The sequence below is a fragment of the Lepisosteus platostomus genome, chromosome 6 (genome assembly GCF_059453375.1).
Source record: "Lepisosteus platostomus isolate fLepPlt1 chromosome 6, fLepPlt1.hap1, whole genome shotgun sequence".
Taxonomy (NCBI): domain Eukaryota; kingdom Metazoa; phylum Chordata; class Actinopteri; order Semionotiformes; family Lepisosteidae; genus Lepisosteus; species Lepisosteus platostomus.
The window spans coordinates 34,550,470-34,572,160 of NC_142616.1; the positions used below are offsets into that span (position 1 = coordinate 34,550,470).

The window sequence follows — 21,691 nt, forward strand, 5'->3', positions numbered from 1 at the left end:
TGTCAGGTTGGAGCATGGGTATTCTAAAACATCATTGCCATGAGAATTTGGTATCAGTCAAAGCAGCTCAGAGATTCACAAAGCAATTCCAAATGGCTGGAAATCTACAATTATGTCAAGCATAAGGTTAATCACAGTTAAACAGCTGGTCAGGATGTGGAGATCAGCTGCTGATAAAGCATCAGGGTAGCTCTATTGGACAGAAACACTTCATAAGGCACGCTGGAAGTTCCTTTTCACTGCCAGTATTCAGGAAATGGTAAATGAACATTGAATGCACTGCAGACAACTGCAGACAAAATGTTCATGCAAATAGCCATTGAGGCACCATGTGAAGTCTGAGATAATGTTGCACTGAAGGATCATCATTAAAAACCATACTGTTTATACGTTCAACATATAGATCATAACTACTGTAGAATTTAGGTTAATTTCAGAATTTGCTCAATATTTTGCTTCAAACAATGATAAAAAGCCAAAAAGTTACTGAAGGACAACATTATGCAGGAATGGCCAGATCTCTGGGTTTCAGTCCTGCTGAACTGAGCTCGGTCTGTGCTGCAGGTCGGGATGATCACACGACATATTGACAATTGTTGCCATATTTTGGAGGGGAGGAGGTAGGAGGGTCTCTGACAGTAACAATCTTCTACTTACTATAGTATGATGGATTTTATTCTCTTTATATAGATTAGAACAGATGATGTGAACATCATTTGGTGATGTGGACGTTATCGCTGTACAAAATAAAAGCTATTATGCAAAAACTAAAGCTCAGGAAAAGTGTGGATTTCATTTAAATAATTTCAATAGTAAGTGTCTGAATGATTAGAATGCTTAGGTCTGCCTTTCGATGTATTTTTTTGTTTAAAACAGAAGAATTTAAGGAAAGGTTGTGAAAACAAGTCTGAACTTCTAATCAATGGGCAATGTCGACAGAAGTCACATTAACGTTCTCAATAAGCAGGACTAAAAATACTAAATTTAAATGATACCTGCAGAGCTACAGTAAGTAGAGAAATTTGGTACCAAGTGCCAGGATGAATTGAAATGGCTAGGAATCAGCACAATACTTTGTGCCAAAGGATAGGCATGTCAACACAAAGCTTCTTCATTAATCATTTGTTGTCAAAACCTAATATATTTCAGCATATTGGTGGTGAATTATTTATTAGGGCTCTTCTTGGCCATATGGGGAGGTGCTACATAGAAGCTACATGCACATATGGAGCGAAGGCTGGCCACAGCCGCTGACAGCTTAGAGATGAGACCCCTTCAATAGGCAAAGCAGCAGGCATGCTACCAAAATATCAATACACAATACTTGTGGAGATCCCAGACCACAAACACTGGGGAGCAGTTAAATCTCCTTTGACTCTAGTGTCACAGATATGGTCTCAACAGCTAGACAGCTAAAAATGAGCACTGCATGAACACAACCATTTAGTTGTATAACCATATGAGTTATATGCGCATACATCAATAAGTTGCATATTGAGGTAGAATTTACCCAAGTTATTATCTGACTTTGATCCTTTTCATGTTCTTCTATCTCATAAATACTGTGAATAATGACTTCTAATCCATCTTTGAAAAAATCAAGAGCTGTCACTAACCCTAAGGAATTGATGTATTTGATATCATGATCGTGAGATTTAAATGCATTCAGGAGATGAATTACTACTTATCGTGAATTTGTTTTTAGAAAACACTTTTATCCCAGTCAAGAAAAGGCAAAGACAACAAAAACAGCAGACACAGAAAAAACACATGCAAAACCAATTTCAAACTGAAAATAATGTAACTGTTTGATAAATATTAAATCTATTTCTGACTTTTGGAAAAAACAATTAGTTTACACAGTTGGTTCACAATTTCCCAAGTTAAAATGACTTAAAAGTTCAAAAGTACTGTGCCACATTAAGCTTAGTCAGTTTTATTAGACCTAAATGCAGACTAATTATTAAGCGAATTACTGAATGAAACACCCCAACAGGAGGAAACTATTCTTTAAATTAGTAAAGCAAAGGATGCGATTTAGCAAGAAAATATGTTTTGCTGAAAAAGAAAATATGCTTATCAGATTGGTATGTCACTCCTCTCTCCATTAGTCACACAGTATAATTTTGATATCCCATGACAGATAAGGTTGGAAAATTGCCTATTTATTGCCACAATAATGCCAGGGTAATTGAACACACAAAACTGTAAGAGAAATGGATAGTTCCAACCTAAGGAGCAAAGGTTTAAATGGATTAAATGCTTTCTGCAACACCTATTCAAGAACAAATAGGTTTACTTCTGTAAAGAAACCTAGTAGTTCCGGTTCAGGAAAGGGTCCAATCATGTTGTGAAAAGCACTTTATGGTTTGACTTTATGGGGACACTTACCTTTCAGATGATGGCTTGAGAGAGGAGGTGCGTGGTGGCAGGGGCACTGTTGCTGACCTTTTCACTCCCAGTTCAGTGTCAATACTGTCTCCTGCACTTTTTGATCGTGGCACACAACTCTGACTTCTCACTGTAAAGCCAGCACATCAAATTAATTCACAAAGACAAGACAGAAACAACAGTAATCAATAACTGCCTTTTAAGAATTTGCCAAGCAGTTGCACAGAGATAGGTAATAAAATGACCTGGTTATTGTGATACACAGATCTGAAGGACATGGCCTTTAATAGCTTCCTCCTTCCCTCCATGGTCTGTTTTAATTATCCAGAACCCAAGCTACTTGGGGAAGACAGCACCGGTGTCATCATGACCTGCTCTTTCAAAAGCAATTTTCTGCAAATTTATTGTGTGTTACAGGAATTAGGTAAGACTACAAAGAATGACCCATTTTGAGAAACATAAGGAAGATACAGTAAATGCACACATAAAGGGACGAGTGATTTTCATTCATGGATGTTTCTTTAATATGAAGTACAGTCTTCTCCAATGGAAACAAATAAGCAGAATAGCAATTGAAATTATTTGTATACCTTAGCTAAAAATGTGTTCTTTTTTAAAAGAGACTAATTCGGGATAATGTGAAATTTGAAAATAAAACAATAATACATTCTCATATACTTTAACAATTAAAAAATACACTTACTATCTTCTGAATATGACTGACTTGGAGAATATGAATCAGAATCATCATCTGCAAAAAACACAGACAAGAAACCTTTAAAGCTTCAAACCTAACAAATGTAGATTTGTTACTATCAAAAATAACCTGCCTTTCTTAGTATGAAAAGGATAAGAAATTCCTTACTGACCTTTTCATATACAGTAACAGCAGACCTAAAGTCAAACACCAAATGTGTCGTAAATAAGGCTGTAATTATTTCCAAGTAACTAAGTCCCATGTGTTACAGTTTTACAAAGGAAATACAAGGTTTTTAAAATAAAGTTGGGAATCTGTACTTAATAAACACAGCACATTGGATAGTTTTGCACAGTTGTGGGATTTAAGGCACTGGTAGTGATCTCTGGAGTTCAACAGCCCCCACTTTTACAGTGTTGATGAGAATATAGCTGTTCTTCTGAAAATGTTCCCCATATAGAGATGCACATACTGTAGCATACAGTTGTTATGCTGATTTAAATGCACTTGTATGTTGTACTGTACATTACAAATATGTTTTTATCTTAAAAATTCCCATTCTGATTAAAAAATAATAAATATTAGCAATACCTGAGATAAACTCTAGCTTGTGCTTACTCATATAGTACTTCATTTTACCATGTCCATTGCATATTCACTCTGCTATACTGTACAAATAGTATATTCCATTTACTGTATACTGGGGTCTGCTGGGGTCTGGGGTCAGGCTATAAAAATAGTTATCTTTGTTGTTTAGATCTGCAGTCAGAATAATTCATAGTGGCAATCTGAAGTTCCATTTTATTCCAAGTTGAACATGCTGCATTTGTCCCCTCTGGAATCCTCATTGTCAAGCAGTCTACAGGCCTCCACACTGCTAAAATTGCACATCCAAACACCAAGCTGTTAATGAGTTAAGGTGATATGAGACATGATGGCAATAAAGCACTGGGAGCTCGACAGGAAACACAAGAAGCCTGACAATTAAAACCGGTACCTTCAGAACAGTGCCTTTTAGCAATCTCTGAGAAAACATAGGTTGGGATGTAAGGGGTCTCCACTAAGAATGATAAGAAAAGAGACAGAAGAAACTTAAGAAAAAGTTATGAGTAGATGGATGAAAAAAGAAATCCACAAAAGACACAGAAGCACATCTCAATGCAGAGAAAATGTACTGTATGCATCCCACATCATGCAAGCAAGTGTTCTGTTTTTATACTTTAGTCAAAGGATTTCAGAAAAGTAGACTATTTTGTGGATCCAGCTGAACTGGTGCTGGTGCTTGGTAGGCATAAAAATAATAGTGATCATGATTATGACTCTGCCAGCTTAAAAAATAATTATATGGATGCCCCCTGATTTTATGGGCATATTATGGGTAGGATATACAGTACTGTGCCAATCTATAATCCAAAATCCGTGAACAGATGCTCAGACATGATGTAGAACTAGTCCGTATTTTCTGATTATTGCTTGGACATTGGATGCAAGTAGTCTGTTTGAACAATCAACTAAAGCTCACACACAAGTAAGCAAATTACTGAGAATTCAATCAACGGGAATACTGTAAATCACACCTTTCATTTGTTTCTTGTATCTACCAAAATGTAACATTTTAATACATGTGTTAACAAGTTTAAATTACCTTGGTGCCATTCAAAACAATTTTACATTCAATTGAAATATGTCTTGTGTGTAGCACTATTTGGCTCTCTGTTCAGTATATACAGTACTGTAAATAACACACTTTTCACAATTCAGTCAAAGAAGGTATGACCTCTCATATGGTTTAAGTGAAATGTAAATAATACCAAAGAAAAGGTATGGCAGTGATAAACCTAAAAAGTCTGGATACAATGAAGATATGCAATAAAGATATGCAATAAAGGAGGAAGTACAAAAAAGTATACTTGCAATGTACAGTAACTGTGCCATGCAGTAGTAAGGTATCATTACAGTATCATACTGTACAGTATATTAGTATAAGAAAGACAATAGCAAATGCCCAATACAACAACACTTGATATAATTAAAGTTTAATAAAAACAATTAGGTTGTTAGTCTGATGTACCTTTATTTTGCTATGTTTTTCATCTATGAGACAGTACAAACACAACAAACGGTACTGGTTCCAATGCTCATTAGTTGCAATTTTAATGCCTCTCATTATACTGTATGCTTGCAGGTCTAATATCTTACATCATTTACAGAGGGGCTTAACTACTGTAATGGTGACGTTTTACAAGGGATAACAGATGGAAAGGGCTGGTTTGCAGATGTGAATGACAGGATGTGCTATAAGTAAAACAGGTGACATCTTTATGGAAGTAATGCAGATGTTAGGAAAAGACCTTTTCACAATTGTGTACACTGAAATGAAGGCAAAAGGCAGGTTTTGACATCTTTCTTTTGCAATATAAGTTTATTCTCTGTGGGAAATAGAAGACTTAATGTAGAAATGTAACACATAAGAGATCATTTGTGAAGGCAAAACAAGACAGTGCAATCTAAATTTGCAGTGTTCCATAACATTGAGAGAACATGTTTTTTTAAGAATTATAACGCACCAAGCAAATGGAAGCAATCTGTAAAGAAGGAAGGATTGTGTCTCACAAATTAAAGGCACATGCGTACCACACCTCAGCCTTTTTGTAGGATCAGCTACTTTACAGTTGCCATTTTTTTCTCATTTGACCTTTCATTGCATGTCTAAGTGGAAAGTGAAATGGAAGTGGTAAAATTTAATGGAGAACAGTCTCCCATGCTTGCCCATTGAAATGAAATAATTGTCTTGATTTAAGAAAGGTTTTAAAAATTGTTCCAGAAATATAGTCCTAAGAGGCTCTTTTACAAGCCAATGAAATATAAAATTAAGCAGCCTGGGCTCCCACTTGTGAGGTAACACAGGGCAAAGGAGTAGTGTGTGTTTTTAATTGTCAGACTACACATTTTTGATCACTCATCTCTAGCAAACCTGCAATGTTAATAACATTTTTCTGAATCTCAATTCATAACAATTCTACTAAATCTACTAACAGATCTACTAAATCAAGACTTGATCTAAAATGTATTAAGTACCACACGCCCATCAGGTATCTCTAGCAATTCTCCTTTAGCTCATTTGTCCTGCACTTGTCCTTTATATGTACGTCAGTTTTATTTGTCATATTAAATGCTATAAAGGTACGGTTTTAGGAAATCAAAAAGCCTGAGAAAAACTTCAGAGACCATTTATATATTTTGTTGCTGAAGGCGAAGCACATGAAAATAGAGCAAATGAACCTGTTCAAATCTACACCGTCAATCCAGGGGGTTATCAGTTGCAGTTGTTAGGGTAAAAAGCACAGCAAAGCCCACCAAAATGTAAAACGTCACATCATCAGGGCAACGGGCAAAGCATCAGAAGGAGACAGCATTAAGCAATGTGATCAGCACTCCACCACAACCAGGAAAATTAATGTGGCATATCCCCCTGTTTTACCTTCTGACTTTGAACTAGGAGTTGACTCTGGAAACTGGTAGGTAGGGGCATAAGGGTTTTCCTCTGTAGCAGAGAAAAGCAGTGGATTTGAATAGTTCCAGATTGTTCTTTACTGTTCCTTTGTAATTGGATTACAAACTGACAGCAAAAAACAACACACTTATGTATTGTCTTTTTGCATATAAAGACAATGATAATGAATGATAAAGTTAGTTGGGCATACCTAACGCTTCAACAACTAAGATGTTAAGTTATATTTCTTTCTCCAGTTAGCACATCGCCGTGGATGAAGTCTATCTGTTCTTAGAACAACATTAAACAATGTTGAGATTTCCATGTGCTTTAGCTTGTAAAGTATCACCTTTCGTGCCACAGGTGTTAACAACAACCTGACTTTATTTACAGCCATATTTTCTAAAGTACATAGGTCCTAAGAAGACATTTCTAAGCCTTCTGCATATTTTAACTTAAATATATGCACATAAAAGGTTTAGATCAAGTCATACTTCAAAGTTTGCAGTGCTAACAAGAGAAAAGAAAACAGATTAAGCCTTTTCCCTTTTAAAATGTAACAGAAATATTAGTAGTTTCTTAAATATTAATAGTTTTCAAAACAATCTCTGTATGGTACTTCCAAACTACTTCAATGCAAATAAGATGAACAATACATTTGAATGGGAGAACACCAAATTTGCCAGAAGAGAAAGACATAGTTTCAGTTACATGTCATTCCTTCCGTTAATCATGAGGAAACTGTTTGCAAAATTGTCATTTAAAGATACGAGCACCATAGAGAGTTCTCAAATAAATGTAACTAAATACTAGAGTTGATAGCTGTTAAGAAAAAGTAAACACTCGCAACACTGGCTGGCTGAGATAACAGCAGTCAGTGGTACCTTCTACTTTGATCGGCTTTTCAGTAGGCTCTGGGAATTTGTAGGTAGGATAGTAAGGGTTTTCTTCAGGAGATTCTGAGCAGAAACGGCAGGTTTAAGAAAGAGAAAAGAGAGAGACAGCAGGTAAGAGTGTGATGATTACAGAGAACTGTCAAAGCCCAACGTAGGAGATGACAAAATGTAGACTTTCTGTCTCCTCCACAGTGCCAGCTTCAGACCCAATAGCCTAAAATGTTAACATCTAGACGAAAGGCCAGGAACAGAACGGAAAGACAAAAAGGAGAAGGACACATGGACAAGAAGTGGAAAAACTGGTGAAAGCCCACCTGAAACATATTATTTTGCACATCTAAGGCATTATTAGTTCATCATAATAATATGATACATACATACATACGCAAAAATGTCCACATGTATTTTGTCCATCCTTCACTTTATCAAGATGACAAATACTTTATTTTTTAACAACAGGAATTAGAAGTACTCTATTTGCCAAATAACTTTCCAATTTTATTGCTGTTGGCCAAAGTTTCATTTCTAACCAAACAAGTACTGAAAACAAAACAACAATTGTACTGAAAATCAATTTCTACTGTTATGACTACTTTTAATTTTTCTGTAATGTCCATGAAGCCTAGTAACAAACCTAACAAGCATGACGAAAGTTTCATCTCATGCTGTACTGTAGACCTTATATAGAGTAATTTCAAATAATCCTAACTAGAGATTAGTTAAAATTTCAGCAGGGTCTGACCAGGGCTACCGGTAGTACAACTTTAATCCTGTCCCTCAAGAACCCCAGTCCTCTGGGAATTATAGTTCTCTTCAAACAGCAGCCACAGATCACATTACTGTTGACAACTTAAACCAATGGACATTGTCATCCTTAGTGGGTTAAAAATCAGAACTGCAACACTGTAGCTTTTTTATGGCCAGTGTTGCAAATCGTGGGTTAAGCAATGAACAATTAGTGAACAATTCTTATATAATACCTAGCGAAAGCAAATATTTCCAGGCTAATTTCAAATCATTTTGCTCCAGAGCACAATCTGTTGCTGATTTTGTGGAAATAATTTTAAATGATCAAAAGTACAACCCTGTCAGAAACTATGTACAGCAGTAGGAAAAGAGAAAAAATTTCAATCACTTACATTGGTTCAGGATTTTCAATTGATTTTACCTTAATATTTTGTGGAACTACATTAGTAAAAACCTGTTATTCTATTGATCAGTGGTTCTCAAAGTGCTATGGTCCGCGAACCACTTACACCAAGTCACAGATGCGATGGACCACCTATGCCTACGTCCACTTCTTACCCTGTAAAAATCATCCCCTACTAATGTACTAAAAAATAAATAATATTGAATTAAATTTTATGAAAAGTACTTATATTTTTACAAACAAAGCTGCATATTGTGCACATGTTTTTTATTACTTAAATAATAAAAATGTAAAGAATGGAGCTGCTTTTGTTGAGCAATCAGAGAAGTGATATCTGGATCCAAGCTGGACAACTTTAGTCTCATGTCCGAAAGCAGATGAAGACATCACATCAAGCACACCTTCTGCTTCCTTGCACATCACATTTATCAAACTGTTGGAATTAGAATAACAGCACTGCTGGTATGATTCACAAATTACCTCACTCGCATTTTCACTTCTATTTTGCGTCTTACTCGCACTCGTCACTATATTTTTGTTTGATATTGAGTCCAATTTGAGCCAGTGATCCATATTAACCCTTCTGCTTCGACTGCTTCTTTAAATTACACTGTGAACTTTCAAACTCAAAGTCAGATATTCAAAAGTAAGAACAAAATGGTACGAACAATAATAAGTGCAATGGTCGAACCACACTCACATATCAAAACGTAAACAGCGTACCCATGCAATCGTAACAAACTAGTCATGGGCAGCATGACTCAGGTTCAAAAAAATATTTTAGATCGGGTTGGGTGGATGTGGGTTGAAATATGACCAAAAGCAAATATATTGCAGAAAACAGATCAATTGTATCTTAAATTAAAGTGATTTAAAGGTTTAAACTGACGTTTTACCATATTTAACCCCCAATTGGTTGTATCACAAGGCAAAGTGGGAGAAAACGTAACCTAAGAGACAACAGTGTATTACAAAGAAAAAAACATTATGGCAACCTCATTAGAGCAGCTCAGGACACAACTCCAGAAAGGTGAGATAAAAATAAAGAAGAAGGAGGGACAAAAGAGCCAGGTGGGAGACATTTGGCGAGCTAGTTAGTCTGTTTAAAACTAGGAATCTGGATATGCTTTTTCAATAAATGTTGATCAAATGAATGTTCGAATATCGTTCGGTGTAATTTCTAATGGAGTGGGTTCAGAACAGCTTCGGGTCAGTACTTCACTATTCACTATCATTTTAAATCGGGTCAGGTGGGTGCGGGTTTTTCGTGCATCACTAACAACAACAGACTGACGTTGCCGCCAAACTAACTTGTTTTCAATGTGTGACATAATTTCATTCGTGGCGCATAAAACTAAAACATTGAAGCGATAGGCGTTACTCAAGCTTCATTAAAACACAAAGGCAACAGAGGGGTACAGCCAAGGAGAATGAATGGAAACTTTGCTCTTTCGGCAGACCCTCAAGCCAGCCAAGCCTACAACTAGGCTGGTGCTCGCCCCATTACTGACACGCACAGTCCCCTTAACGGCTGGTGAAACCCCGATACCTAGAACCAACACACAAGTCCCTCCTCCCACTATTTACAGCTTGCAGCTCTTAACAGTGCTCCTAGGGGGAGCCCCTTCGTAGCGGACGCTACAATATCCTTTCCTCTGACTTAAGCAGCGTAGACTCGTTTCAAGAAAGATGATTAGGTCAGCCTGGGGACCACCTGGTGGTCCGCGGATCACACTTTGAGAACCACTGTTTTAGATGACCTTAAGTGAAAACCCCTTATTACATGTTCTGATACACTTCATTTTTTTTTTCCAGTAAAATCCCTTATATGCATTTTTAAAACTAGAGAGTACTTTGAAAAAAAACCACTTCAATATCAGCATGACATGGTTAAAATCAATGGCTACTATTTTCAAACACTTAAATACTTAAATTACAGTCACGTCTTATTGGAATTTAAGAATCTGATTTGATTACAGGGTGCAATAGAATTTATCATACAAAACAGTTTACTGTTAATACAATGTCCACTATTACATGTATACAGTACATTACCTTTGACTTTGTGGATCTGTTTGAACATTGTTTTATACCAATCCTTGGACCTCTCAGTATTCTGGGTAAACAAATAAAAGATAAAAGTTTCTTAAAAACAATTCAAAATTAAGACATTCAAAAATTCCTTTCTAGGTTTTGAAATGAGAAAAACACTTGTATTTTATGACAACAAAGACTTAAGATCCAAGATTATCATCACTAATAATATAGATTGGCTGGTTTGTTCTAGACAATCACAAAACTTTCAAGAACTGCAAGGATTATTAATTTAAATGGATCTAATTTCACATATGCTACTTGAGCCTTGAAAAAACCAAAAAGAAATCAAAATAAAGAGAAAGATATGTAACCTCCTGTGATATTCCCCACACAGTAGGAGTACATAAAATAAAAAAGTCAGTGTTGTACCTCTATTCTCCCCTAGTAATGCTGAATAAAACCATCATTTTGCTTTAGAATAGAGAAGGACTACCAAGAAAACAAGAATGTGTTGTAAGTAAATACTACTCTAAAGAATTACATAATGAGGAAAAAAAGAGAGTATGGAACTTAACCCTCCATGGATTCTTACCCGCAGAGGAATGCCAATTTCATCAACAGGACCAATTCCAACATTTTGTGGAGACCTGACAAGCTTCATCCTTCTGCCATCCATCTCTGTATTTCCACTTTGGGGGTATTCAGCAAGTTCCCTCTCCTGCAAAACTGTACTCCCCTCCTTGGGACTAGTTGCCTTCTCTGGCACAGGATCTGAGGAACCAACCAGATCCTAGTCAGCCAAAGCAAGCATGGAAGCATGCTGGGAAATATTTTTTTAAATACACTGAATCCTGATGCAACAGAATCTCAATACTGTATTGTCTTTCCTTTCCAGAACCGGAGACTGTGTGGTGCTGTGTTCTCCAGGAAGAATGGTTTTGGTTCTCAAAAGAGCACTGGGAAATGAGATCTGGATGATCAAGGCCATTGGCACTGATCCCAGTCATGGAATACAGATCCAACAGCAGTAAGTACAAGTGGTTTGGGCTCAAAACTCAAGATTGGAGGGCAGTACGGTTTATATATTGAGTGTGACACTGCTGCTATTTTTACATTGAAAAGAATTGGTTCGGCAAAATACCAAGGTATTTGAATGGATACAAATATATGTTTCTTTGGATAAAGGTGTCATCCAAATAAATTACACTTATCTAGTGAAACATTTTCTTGATATGGAGAGGTGACTCCATATGAATTGGAGATGTGTACAAACACAACATTTTCTTGAAAGGCTTTCTTGTTTATACACATCTCCAATCATCATTTAACAAAACTTAACTGAAGTGCTTTAGCTGTGGTAATCCTAGGACAAACTCAAAGATAACATATAAAAAGAAAGCCCCAGAAAATAAATAATTTTCCATTGAGGTTTAAAGGTGAAAAAAGCAACACAAGATTAATTTAATGTACTGGTAATAGACTATTATGTTGCAGTTTAAAATGTGTAAAAGACTTAATGAACATACAGTACACCACTTCCATAAGACAAACATGTTCATTATGTCTAATTCAACATATGCTAAAATTTGCAATTACTGATTAGAAATTGGTTTTACCCCTGTTTCTTGAGCTTTCATAAACACACGAAAAAACACATTTGCTGGATATGGGCTTCAGAGATGTTCAATTTGGTCCAAGTTGTAGAATTGCCAAAACCACAATTTATCATCAGAAAAAACTACAGCACCATTTAATAAGCACTTCACACTGAGAGCCATAATGTATTGTCAGATACATGTTCTGTTTCTTACAGTAATGAAGTGATATCTCCTGGTTATAAGCAATGCAGTGTCGAAGGGCCTAATGTGGTTGAATCTTGTGATTAATTGCAGGTGCATGTTAATATGCATGTCTAAGGGTAAAAAAAATCCTGTTACCCTGCCTACCCTAATTCCTTGTATATGTGTTACATAAGGCAGCCCATACTCCTCATAGGTATTTGAGTAATGGGCATTTTTATCCACTCTGAACAAAAGAGCTAGATAATATGAAAGGTTAAATTACTTTTTGTCAATTTTGTTGTGCAGAAGAAACTAGAGTTCTTCTTTGAATTATTTGTTTCAATCATTGCAAACTAATTAAATCACTGATGACACAGAACAAATCTATTAAAGAGAAAAGAAAGCAGGTAGGCAGGGTTTAATAAAACTATAATACCGTGAAACCTTCAAATAGAATGTGCACGTGATCTGAAGTAAAGCTGGTGGATAAGTTTGTCTGCTTTGTCCATAAGAAAGGGTCATCTCTATTAAATATATTTTAAGAAACATTTGCATGTTTAAAAAAAACTTTAATATCTCGGTACAAAAGCAAACAAACATTATTTTTTGTGGAGGCTTGCGTATATTACTTATATTTCTTGCAGGTTTGAACTGATCATTCTGTCACATCAGTATTTTATTGTAACCAGGTAACATTCTAAAGCCAAAAGCAGGCATCCCTTGGCATTAAACATTTACAAGCATGCAAAAAAAGAAAGCATAGTGCCTGTGGTGAAGGTACAGCAGAGGACAAACAAAGGGAAACATTGAAGAAACCAAAAATGATTTGAAGGGAGCTCATGCAAAGAGACGTGCAAAAAAGTGTCCATATCTGAACTGGCAGTGCCCATAGCAAACACATTCTTCAATTAAAAATTACAAAAAATACATTTTCTTTCAAAAATGAAAGTTGTTTTGTAAAACCCTTCTTCATTCCTACCGTGCAATTTCTTAAGTCTCAAATAAGGAGTTAAAAAAGTATAATATGCTTTTCTCCCTTATAATGGTGCTTTTGTTTTTCAATCATCTACTGTATGCCAGACTGCTCCAGCTTCCAAACCAAAAATCCTATTAGCACTTGGAATACTTCGCTCCAATTTGTATTTTAAAGAAAGAACTACCAAATTAAATTTTTTTAATCAACAACCAAAAAAGAGTTTACGAGGCTCCAGTTCAGAATTATTCAGCAGAACGTAGAGGTACTTTCATTTTACTTTCAAAAAGAGTTAACATAAACTTTCCGTTTTTCGAATGAACACTAAACAAAACCACATGGGTGGTCAATTGCGTTTTAAACAGAAAATCGTCTCTTGTTGGTCATTAAAAATTATTGACTGTTCAAATACATAAATATGTATTTTCAGCATTCTAGCCTGCAATAAAATGAATATTCAAAGTATTCAGGAGGTGTTCCACTTAAATGGAATATTATGATGTTGCGCTTGGCACAACAGCTTGCTTCAAATCATTAAAAGAAAAGCTTTAGAACTTTTCTGCACTATGTGCTCAAAGTATATTTGCACTTTGATCCAATATACTGTATACTGCACAGTGTGGAGGGCAATATCATGAGACACCAATCCGTATATTCTAAGCACACTATTTTGTCAGATAGACAAACACACATTAAGAAAAGAAGTTCAGAAGGTAAAGTGCAGCACTCCAGCTTACATTTGAAAGTGGTCCAGAAAGATTCGGCAGACTGTACGATTCAACACATTCATGGCTCACATAGTTCAATGTACTAATCTTTTGTCAAGTCAGGAAGGATGATTTTTTGTTTTGCAATAACTCTAATTGCATATACTGTAGTTAAAATTGGTCCCTCCAATAGAAATATTTTCAGCAGTTTTAAATATGTGTTTAAAAGTGGACTTTAATATAATTAAGCTTATTAAGAGCACACAATGTTTGCTAGAAACATAATTAAAAGAAACACATTTCATTTGCATAAAATCATTTTAAATCCATTTCAAATACTTCTAAGAGAACTCTGGATTTTAATATACACTTAAACTAGGAAAAAGAGGTAATTTAACATACAAATGACTGTTAAGTGGTCCATTTAAAACAATAAAAGAGAAAAATCTTACAAAGTATTATTTTTGACCAAAAAAAAAATGTAAGCTCTCAATTGTTTTAGTGGTGAGAGGTTTGAGTAAATCATGTATCAGGAGTTATCCTGAATCACCTCAGGAAGATTCAAATTAAACTTGACTGGAATGTCAATACTATTTGGGAAACAAGCTTTTACTCAAATGATTTAGATTTTTGTCAATCCAACAATGCCCACAAAAGACTTGGAAATTAAAATGCCCTAATCCTTGCAGAATATTATACTCTACTTGGAGGGACCGTTACTCTATTTGTCAGAAAATGCTAAGATTTAGAGCATGCCATTGAGATGAAGCACTGAACATTATTCTGAACATACGCTACCATTCTGAACGCTGATTGGACAGCCTGTTCCATGCTAATCCAAGGTGTACCCAATTAGATTTGATCTAAGGCTGCCTTGGACTATAGTTTCTCTTGAAGATTCCTAAAAAAGTACGTGTTTGCTGCGGACCCTGCCAGTTTAACAGAGAAAGCTCATATCTCCAACAGAGAGCAATGCCTGTTTACCAGACATTCACTTCATACCTGACAAACTACTAAGGCGCTTTTGTTGCTCTGTGGTGAGAGAGAAAAAGTGAAATGGAAACATCAAAATGAAACTTATTCAGGTGATGCACACTGATTTTTCTGCTGTGCTTTTGTTGTGCTATTTTCAGAGCTGAAATATTTTTGTCCTTCATGCATCTTAGAAAATGTTGATAAAATAGAGGTTTAGAAACAATAGAAATTTCATGGTTGCATGAAACACATGATAAAGAAAGCACTTCAGCACTGAAGATACACTTATTTCATATCAAGATATAATGCAGCACAAGCTGATTGGTTCTCCATGGGTTATTTGGGAATCTGGTAAAAAAAAGACCTATTCATCATCATGGACACTAACAGGCTCAGAAAAGAAAACCATAATAAAACAAATTATAGGCCAATTCAAAATATTGTAATTCTGGAGGACCATCAATCATTATGTTTACATGCGTGAAAATAAACAGGAGAAAATACTAACAGAAATCATGAAACCACACACAGAAAAACAAACTGACATTCTTTTTGTATTGCATCATTCCACTTTACATAGACAATGGAACCCATGTATTTTTAGCTTTCAGCTGTTTAGCTCAGAACAGCAAAGACAAAAGATGTGTTGGATACCTGTTATATTCTGTCAACACCATTACTGTGGGTTTCAGTCCAGCAAAAGTCACATGTGAAATAGTTGTCCTCTGACTGCCTCAGTAATTTTCTTTTCAAAAAGTCACTATTCAAAATAGCATGCAGCAAACTTTGAAAACATTTAGAAAGATCTGGAAGATGACCAAGCTAAATTTCATGCAGTGATTGCAGTTCTGTTCTTTTGGAGTTAGGATATTTTTCCTTTTTCTAGAAAACAGTCCCAGTGTACTTCTCTGCATTGCATAAGAAATTTGGAACATATAACCTACATTTTCTAGATTTGGCTTTGTAACAGTCTAGAGGTTCAATTGCAAAGGAAACACATTAATCTTTACATAGTAATTTACAGTGCAACTACTGTATGTATACTGGATCGTCCAGTACAGTCTCCTGATTTGTGTTAGATCTGCCCTAAATATACAAAGGCGCCTACTCATTACTCCTCAAAAGGTTGAAAGCCATTCCCTTTTAAGAAACAGAACTATATTTTATTGCCATACTGTATTTCAAAGGAAATACTAATTTGTCACATTTTCACATTCTGCCATTAATCAATCAATTGAAAAGGGTGGAAATTCAGTATATTCTCATCACTCTATTCCAAATTAAATTGCTCAGATCTGTTGCTCTGATTGATAAATTATTGATAAATAAAATGCATTTTTTTCTGATACTTATCTGAGTACATGTATACTGTTTTGTGACAGCTCCTTTTAATACAGCTTTTAAATAAAAAACGAAACACATATACCAAACCAGGAAGCAAACATGAACACCAAATATTACTATTTAAGGAAAAATGCATTTCACCCAGAGTGCATATGCTCAAGAACAGAAAACATCAGGCTTTAGCACCATCATTGTGAGAACATGTTTTTAGGTTAGTAATCTTAAGGTGTTGAGCAAATGTGCATAAAGGTGCATAAAACACAAAAAAAACAAAATGATTTGATTTAATATATTATGCAAAACATAACATTATGCATTTACTGCAAGAGAACACAGAATCTGAGCAGTGCCAGTTAATTTTCTGCCCTCTTTCCATACATTTTTTACAAGGTTCTTTTGATTCAAGTGAAAAAACCTAATCCTTTAATTTTTATTTCAAGTGTTACTGGAAATGACATTGTTCAGGCACAACTTTGCACTGTAACTAAGCCGCTGCACTTCTTACCTCGGTTATGCTGTAAAAGCACTATTGTTGGGTTGACAATTGTAGTGGAAGGATAGCCAGAGGAGGGCCTGCCTGCTGATGGAAAAAAGCTGTGTGGATCGGACTGGGGAGCGGGCGGAGAGACGTCGGTGCTCACAGGCTGCAACACCTTAAGAGATTAATACAAAGTCAGATATCAGGGAGTCACATGAAGGATGCCTGTCTGCCTCCACAGAACTTGGGTAACCTTCCCTGACAGTTCGGCCTTTGAATCTATTCCTTTCTACACACGGGAATCTTTTCCATTATTTCTGCAAATTACACATAACCAGAAACAAAATTCTGATAACACAAGGAGCACTGAGACAGGATAAATCCTTTCCCCACTGCAACACTGTCAGACTCAATGACATCAGCAAACAGGGGGGTCAGACAGGAAAATCTAAAAGCTGCCAGTCACGGACTAATTTATCATTTATTTCCTGATTTTCTTATTTATGCAAGAAGGGGAGCATGGTTTCCAACATGAAAGGATCCCAACAGTGAAGCATTTATCTTTTATATTCTTAGCTTTTAATAATTACATAAGAAAACTTTGTTTTATATGTCTGTAAGTGTATCCATCCATGCACTCTCGTGTCCCATTATCATTCAATATACTGTACTAGATTCTACACAGATGGCCATCATACTTAAAAAAAACATTAATAAATAAGTCTCCTTTCCAAGTCTGTTATGGCAGCTGAACACCCTCCCTCTTGATTGTAAATATTTCCTGATGACAGTGAATGACATTGCACTGTACAAAAAATATATTTGGCCAGGACAAGAGTGTGATTTAAAGACTTTATAAACATAAGTTAGAAGTCAAGAGTTTCAAGATTACTTTTGTGTGCTTCTTTCTTTCTTGCATCAGGAACACCAACAATAGGGACATAGAAGCAAAGATGCCTCAAAACTGTATCGGTAACAACTTTAAAAAATGATTCTATTGGTTTATATGCACTTTTGCATGTGCTCCTGAAAAGTGAAGTAAAATCACTCTTGAGTTTGACCTACAGCTGATAGAAGTACCTACAGTAAGTATACACCAGATGACAGAAGTGGGACAGCCTAGAGGGAAAATGGATTGAGAACAGACATTTCTTTCTCTAGCGTTCTACCAATAACATATTCAAAATAAACAATGCACCCTTTTTTTTATTTTCAGAACCGTACCCACACAGCCACTAATAACAAAAGACTAGAACTATTTAAATACTTTTCTGGCTCATAGGAAAATGGAAACGAAGACAACATCCGTATGCGCCAAGCTGAATGGTATGAGGGAGCATGTCACAGACAGCCTGACTGCCTGCCTGGATTCCTGTCACAGCAGGTACTCAAAACGTACAGCTCTTATGCAGGCCACATCGAAACTTGATTACTGCAGCTGACAGCGTAAGGGAGAAGGAGCACAGGTTTAACATTGCAGCCAGAGAGTACATGGGACAAGGCGACGCCAACACAGCCACATATATGCAAAACGGGCTTGCTGTGGCTGAGCAGGAAAAGAAGAAATTAAACAGATGATAGAAAGGCCACATGAGGACCTGTTAATAGATATGAGAAAGCGGGGCTTTCCTGGCTGTCATTCCCATCAGCTTGCAGCTCCACAAGCTCTTGCAATTAGTCCTCATCAGCATTGAAAGTCAAACAAGACAGGTTAGTTTTTGTTTAAGTGGGTCCGGCCATGTTAAATTGTCTTTCAGTTGGCTTGAGACGCCAGGGTTTCCACTGCATATAGCCACAAATAAGAAGTGCAAAACAGGAGACTTTAAAGAAAGGGATATACTGTACTAAATGCAAAAAATCCACTCTCACTGGACCCTCTATTTTTGGTAGTCCTGCTAATAAAAAAAAAAAAGGTACTACCAGCCTGAAAAAACAAATCAATATTGCCCATGAAAAAGTTATAAAAATAGTCTAACAGTTTTAATACCAAGCAAGAATGTTTCAGTATTTATATGTACAACTATACATACTATATTTACAATACTTTTAGGTAAATCAAAACTGAAAAGGCTTCAGGTTTTAGAATATTTTTTTCTGTGTCCATACCACAGAATGACAGCACAGTAGATAAGCCATAGGACACCAGTGTCAACTCTAAAATACCAAATGGAGCATACTCTGCACGGGTGAAGAGTGGATTTTATACAGTTAGAAAGTGCTGAGAAGTCAATGCTCCCTGAAAAGAGGTGACGTATTTGCTCTTTTTGAACATGTAAAAGCTGTTTGACACTAAAAAAAGGAACGAAAAATAGTTTTCATGCGGTGAAGTTGTTTTCTGTTTGAAGGCAGGCTTTTAGTTTGAAGGGTTTGAGGCAGGCTTCTATAAGATCAAGACCAGAAAAAAAAAATAGGATACATCTGTGCACTGCCACTCGGGCAGGAAGGAAGTGGCACACTTGTCTTACTGTAGGTGCTCCGGAGCAGATGACAGGAGTGGCGGCAGGCTCAGCGGCCTGTACGGGGAGGGGAGCCGGGGACGGTGCCGATGGGAGGGCTGGAGGTGAAGGTGGCAGGTTAGTCGGGGAAGGGGTGTCGATAACAGGAGGTGCGACGCGAGCTGCTCCCCTCTGCAGGTGAGGAGGTATAAAATCGTCCAGTGTTGGCAAGGTCAGTGCTCCAGCAGGTTCGAGAAAGGTGCTGTCCTGGCCAGCGGGGACAAGAGGTGGCAGTGGAGGGCATGGGCTGCCCTTTCGTCGTGCAGCACTCCCAGCCTGGTCCAAGGGTACTAGTTGGACTTCAGGCAGAACAAGGAAAGGAGAATCGTCCTGCAGGAGATAAGGGCCTTAGTACGCTGTTAGGGCGAGTAAGCTGGATAGCTGTCCATGGATTGAGGCTAAAAAAAACCTATGTGATCTGTAACATTAGTTACACCCCCATCTTTGTATTTTGTATGTACTGCACATACCGAGGTATGTGTTTTTATAAATGCTATGCATCTTGAAATTTAGTTGTTGCTTTGAGATCTCAGTTTCCCATACACAAACACTCTTTGTAACGACAGAATGCATCACGAAGTATGTAGTGCTGAAAAGAGTCATTCACATATTCATCACTGAACACCTTGAGAAACCCATTCCACACAACAGAAATCATTTCCTGAGCTGTCTCCCTCAGCTCAGCACTTTCTCAGACAACTGGCTGTTTGTGTTGCAAGCCAAGAAAAAAAAAGAAAATACTGCAACCTCAGAAACTGTTTTTTTTTGTTACTTCAATTAAAAAAAACAAAAGTTAAAAGGCTAGAAGAAATATTAGGAAAGTATTAGCAAGTAGCACTAGAGAAGTCAGAGGAGTAGAGTACCATGCTGGATCCCTTTGCTCGTGTGGACTGCGAGGGCCCATCTGACCAGTACATCCCCGGCCATTTTATGCCGTGACTATCTACTTTGGCAACACCACCGTGGTCTGGTAGCGGCGGATGGTTGGTCTTGAAGGAGTCTCTTTGAGGGCTGAAGCTCCCTGGGCCTTTTGGGTAGAAAGGTCTTGGGGGGATAGGAGGTGGGGGTGACTGGCTGTCATCCGTGCGGTGGCACACAGCAGTGGCAGAAGGCTCTGAGCATGTGGAGGACTCAGGGAAGACTTGCACCGCTATGGGCACACTTACTGGAGACTTAGGTGCAGGTGAGCATGTGCTGTTAGATAAACAAGCCACATAAAGACTGCTGATTTTTTTCTCTGCTGTCTTCCCTGAAACACTTTCTGCCTGTGTGGCTGACTGGGTAGGTGTAGCTTGTCCTGCGGTCTGGCCAGCATGCATTTGTAACACAGAGGGACTGCTCTTTGTGGTGGCCAGTGACATTGCTTGAGGAGCTAAAGACACAGAGCGCTCATTGGGTGTTGGGACCTGTGACTGGGAAAAACACTGCCCACTGCTGCCAGAAGAAGGCGCTGTAGGCACAAAAGGTTTTGGGTAACTCATATACAAGCGGTCTGTAGCTGACGCAGGGTTAAGGTGAGAGACTCCCTGAATAGGTGTGAAACGCCATGCAAAGCTCTGTTCTTTCGGGAGAGGTGGAACAGGGGGTATTTTCTTAGGAGAACAAACCACACAGAATACAAAACCACGTAGAAAAAAAAAGAGTAGAACACAAACGAGTTGCATCATTGTTCAGAGAGATGACTTCTATATCATTAAAACTACTAGAAAATTACATTTTATTTTTGTTATGTTTGTACAGTATTTCAAACAATTGAATAAAAAAGAAAATGATTAATAATAATATTCTCCTATCAGAAAATAAAATTAACGGAACTTTATTCATTTTTGCAAAGCGTTATGCATAAGGTGATTCTGGAGCTCTATTTTTTCACAATATTTTACTGTAAGTTTTTCCCCCCCTTATGTACTTTCTAGCAGCTCAATAATACTAATGAGGATACATTTGCTTAAAAAGTAAATGGTAAATGCACTTAAGTGCATTTTATCAAGGACATTATAGAACAATTTGAATTATTTGTGTAACCGTTCAGCTTTTTTCCCTTTCGAAGGAGCAAATTAGCCCAGGTCAATTTTAATGGATTTTGTTACCTTCTCCCAAATGAAGCATATTCAACCTGTTTGTTACAGTTGAATATTCAACTGTTAAAAAACATTCTTGACAATTCCTACTTACATTAGCACCGAATTGTTGCATTAATTTATACAAGACATTTTACATTGCATAAAATAGAACAACTTATAAACATTACCAGTGTAAAAAGGAATTTAAAAG

At 36.9% G+C, this 21,691-nt stretch overlaps 1 protein-coding gene across 38 annotated transcripts in view; it reads right to left on the reverse strand.

Moving 5' to 3' along the window:
• Positions 1-21,691, reverse strand: part of sorbs1 (sorbin and SH3 domain containing 1) — a 184,850-nt gene that overhangs the window by 39,960 nt on the left and 123,199 nt on the right. For 30 of the 38 annotated variants that reach the window (XM_088635596.1, XM_088635589.1, XM_088635597.1 and 27 more), the window contains 11 exons: positions 20,281-21,009; positions 19,388-19,747; positions 16,950-17,097; positions 15,128-15,157; positions 11,257-11,435; positions 10,683-10,743; positions 7,466-7,540; positions 6,570-6,632; positions 4,086-4,148; positions 3,095-3,142; positions 2,392-2,521 (listed from right to left, as the gene is read on the reverse strand). In XM_088635596.1, the coding sequence (XP_088491722.1) occupies positions 2,392-2,521; positions 3,095-3,142; positions 4,086-4,148; positions 6,570-6,632; positions 7,466-7,540; positions 10,683-10,743; positions 11,257-11,435; positions 15,128-15,157; positions 16,950-17,097; positions 19,388-19,747; positions 20,281-21,009 (1,886 nt within the window). The remainder of the gene's footprint in view (positions 1-2,391; positions 2,522-3,094; positions 3,143-4,085; positions 4,149-6,569; positions 6,633-7,465; positions 7,541-10,682; positions 10,744-11,256; positions 11,436-15,127; positions 15,158-16,949; positions 17,098-19,387; positions 19,748-20,280; positions 21,010-21,691) is intronic. The other 8 variants (XM_088635586.1, XM_088635617.1, XM_088635584.1 and 5 more) reach the window with 8 other exon arrangements.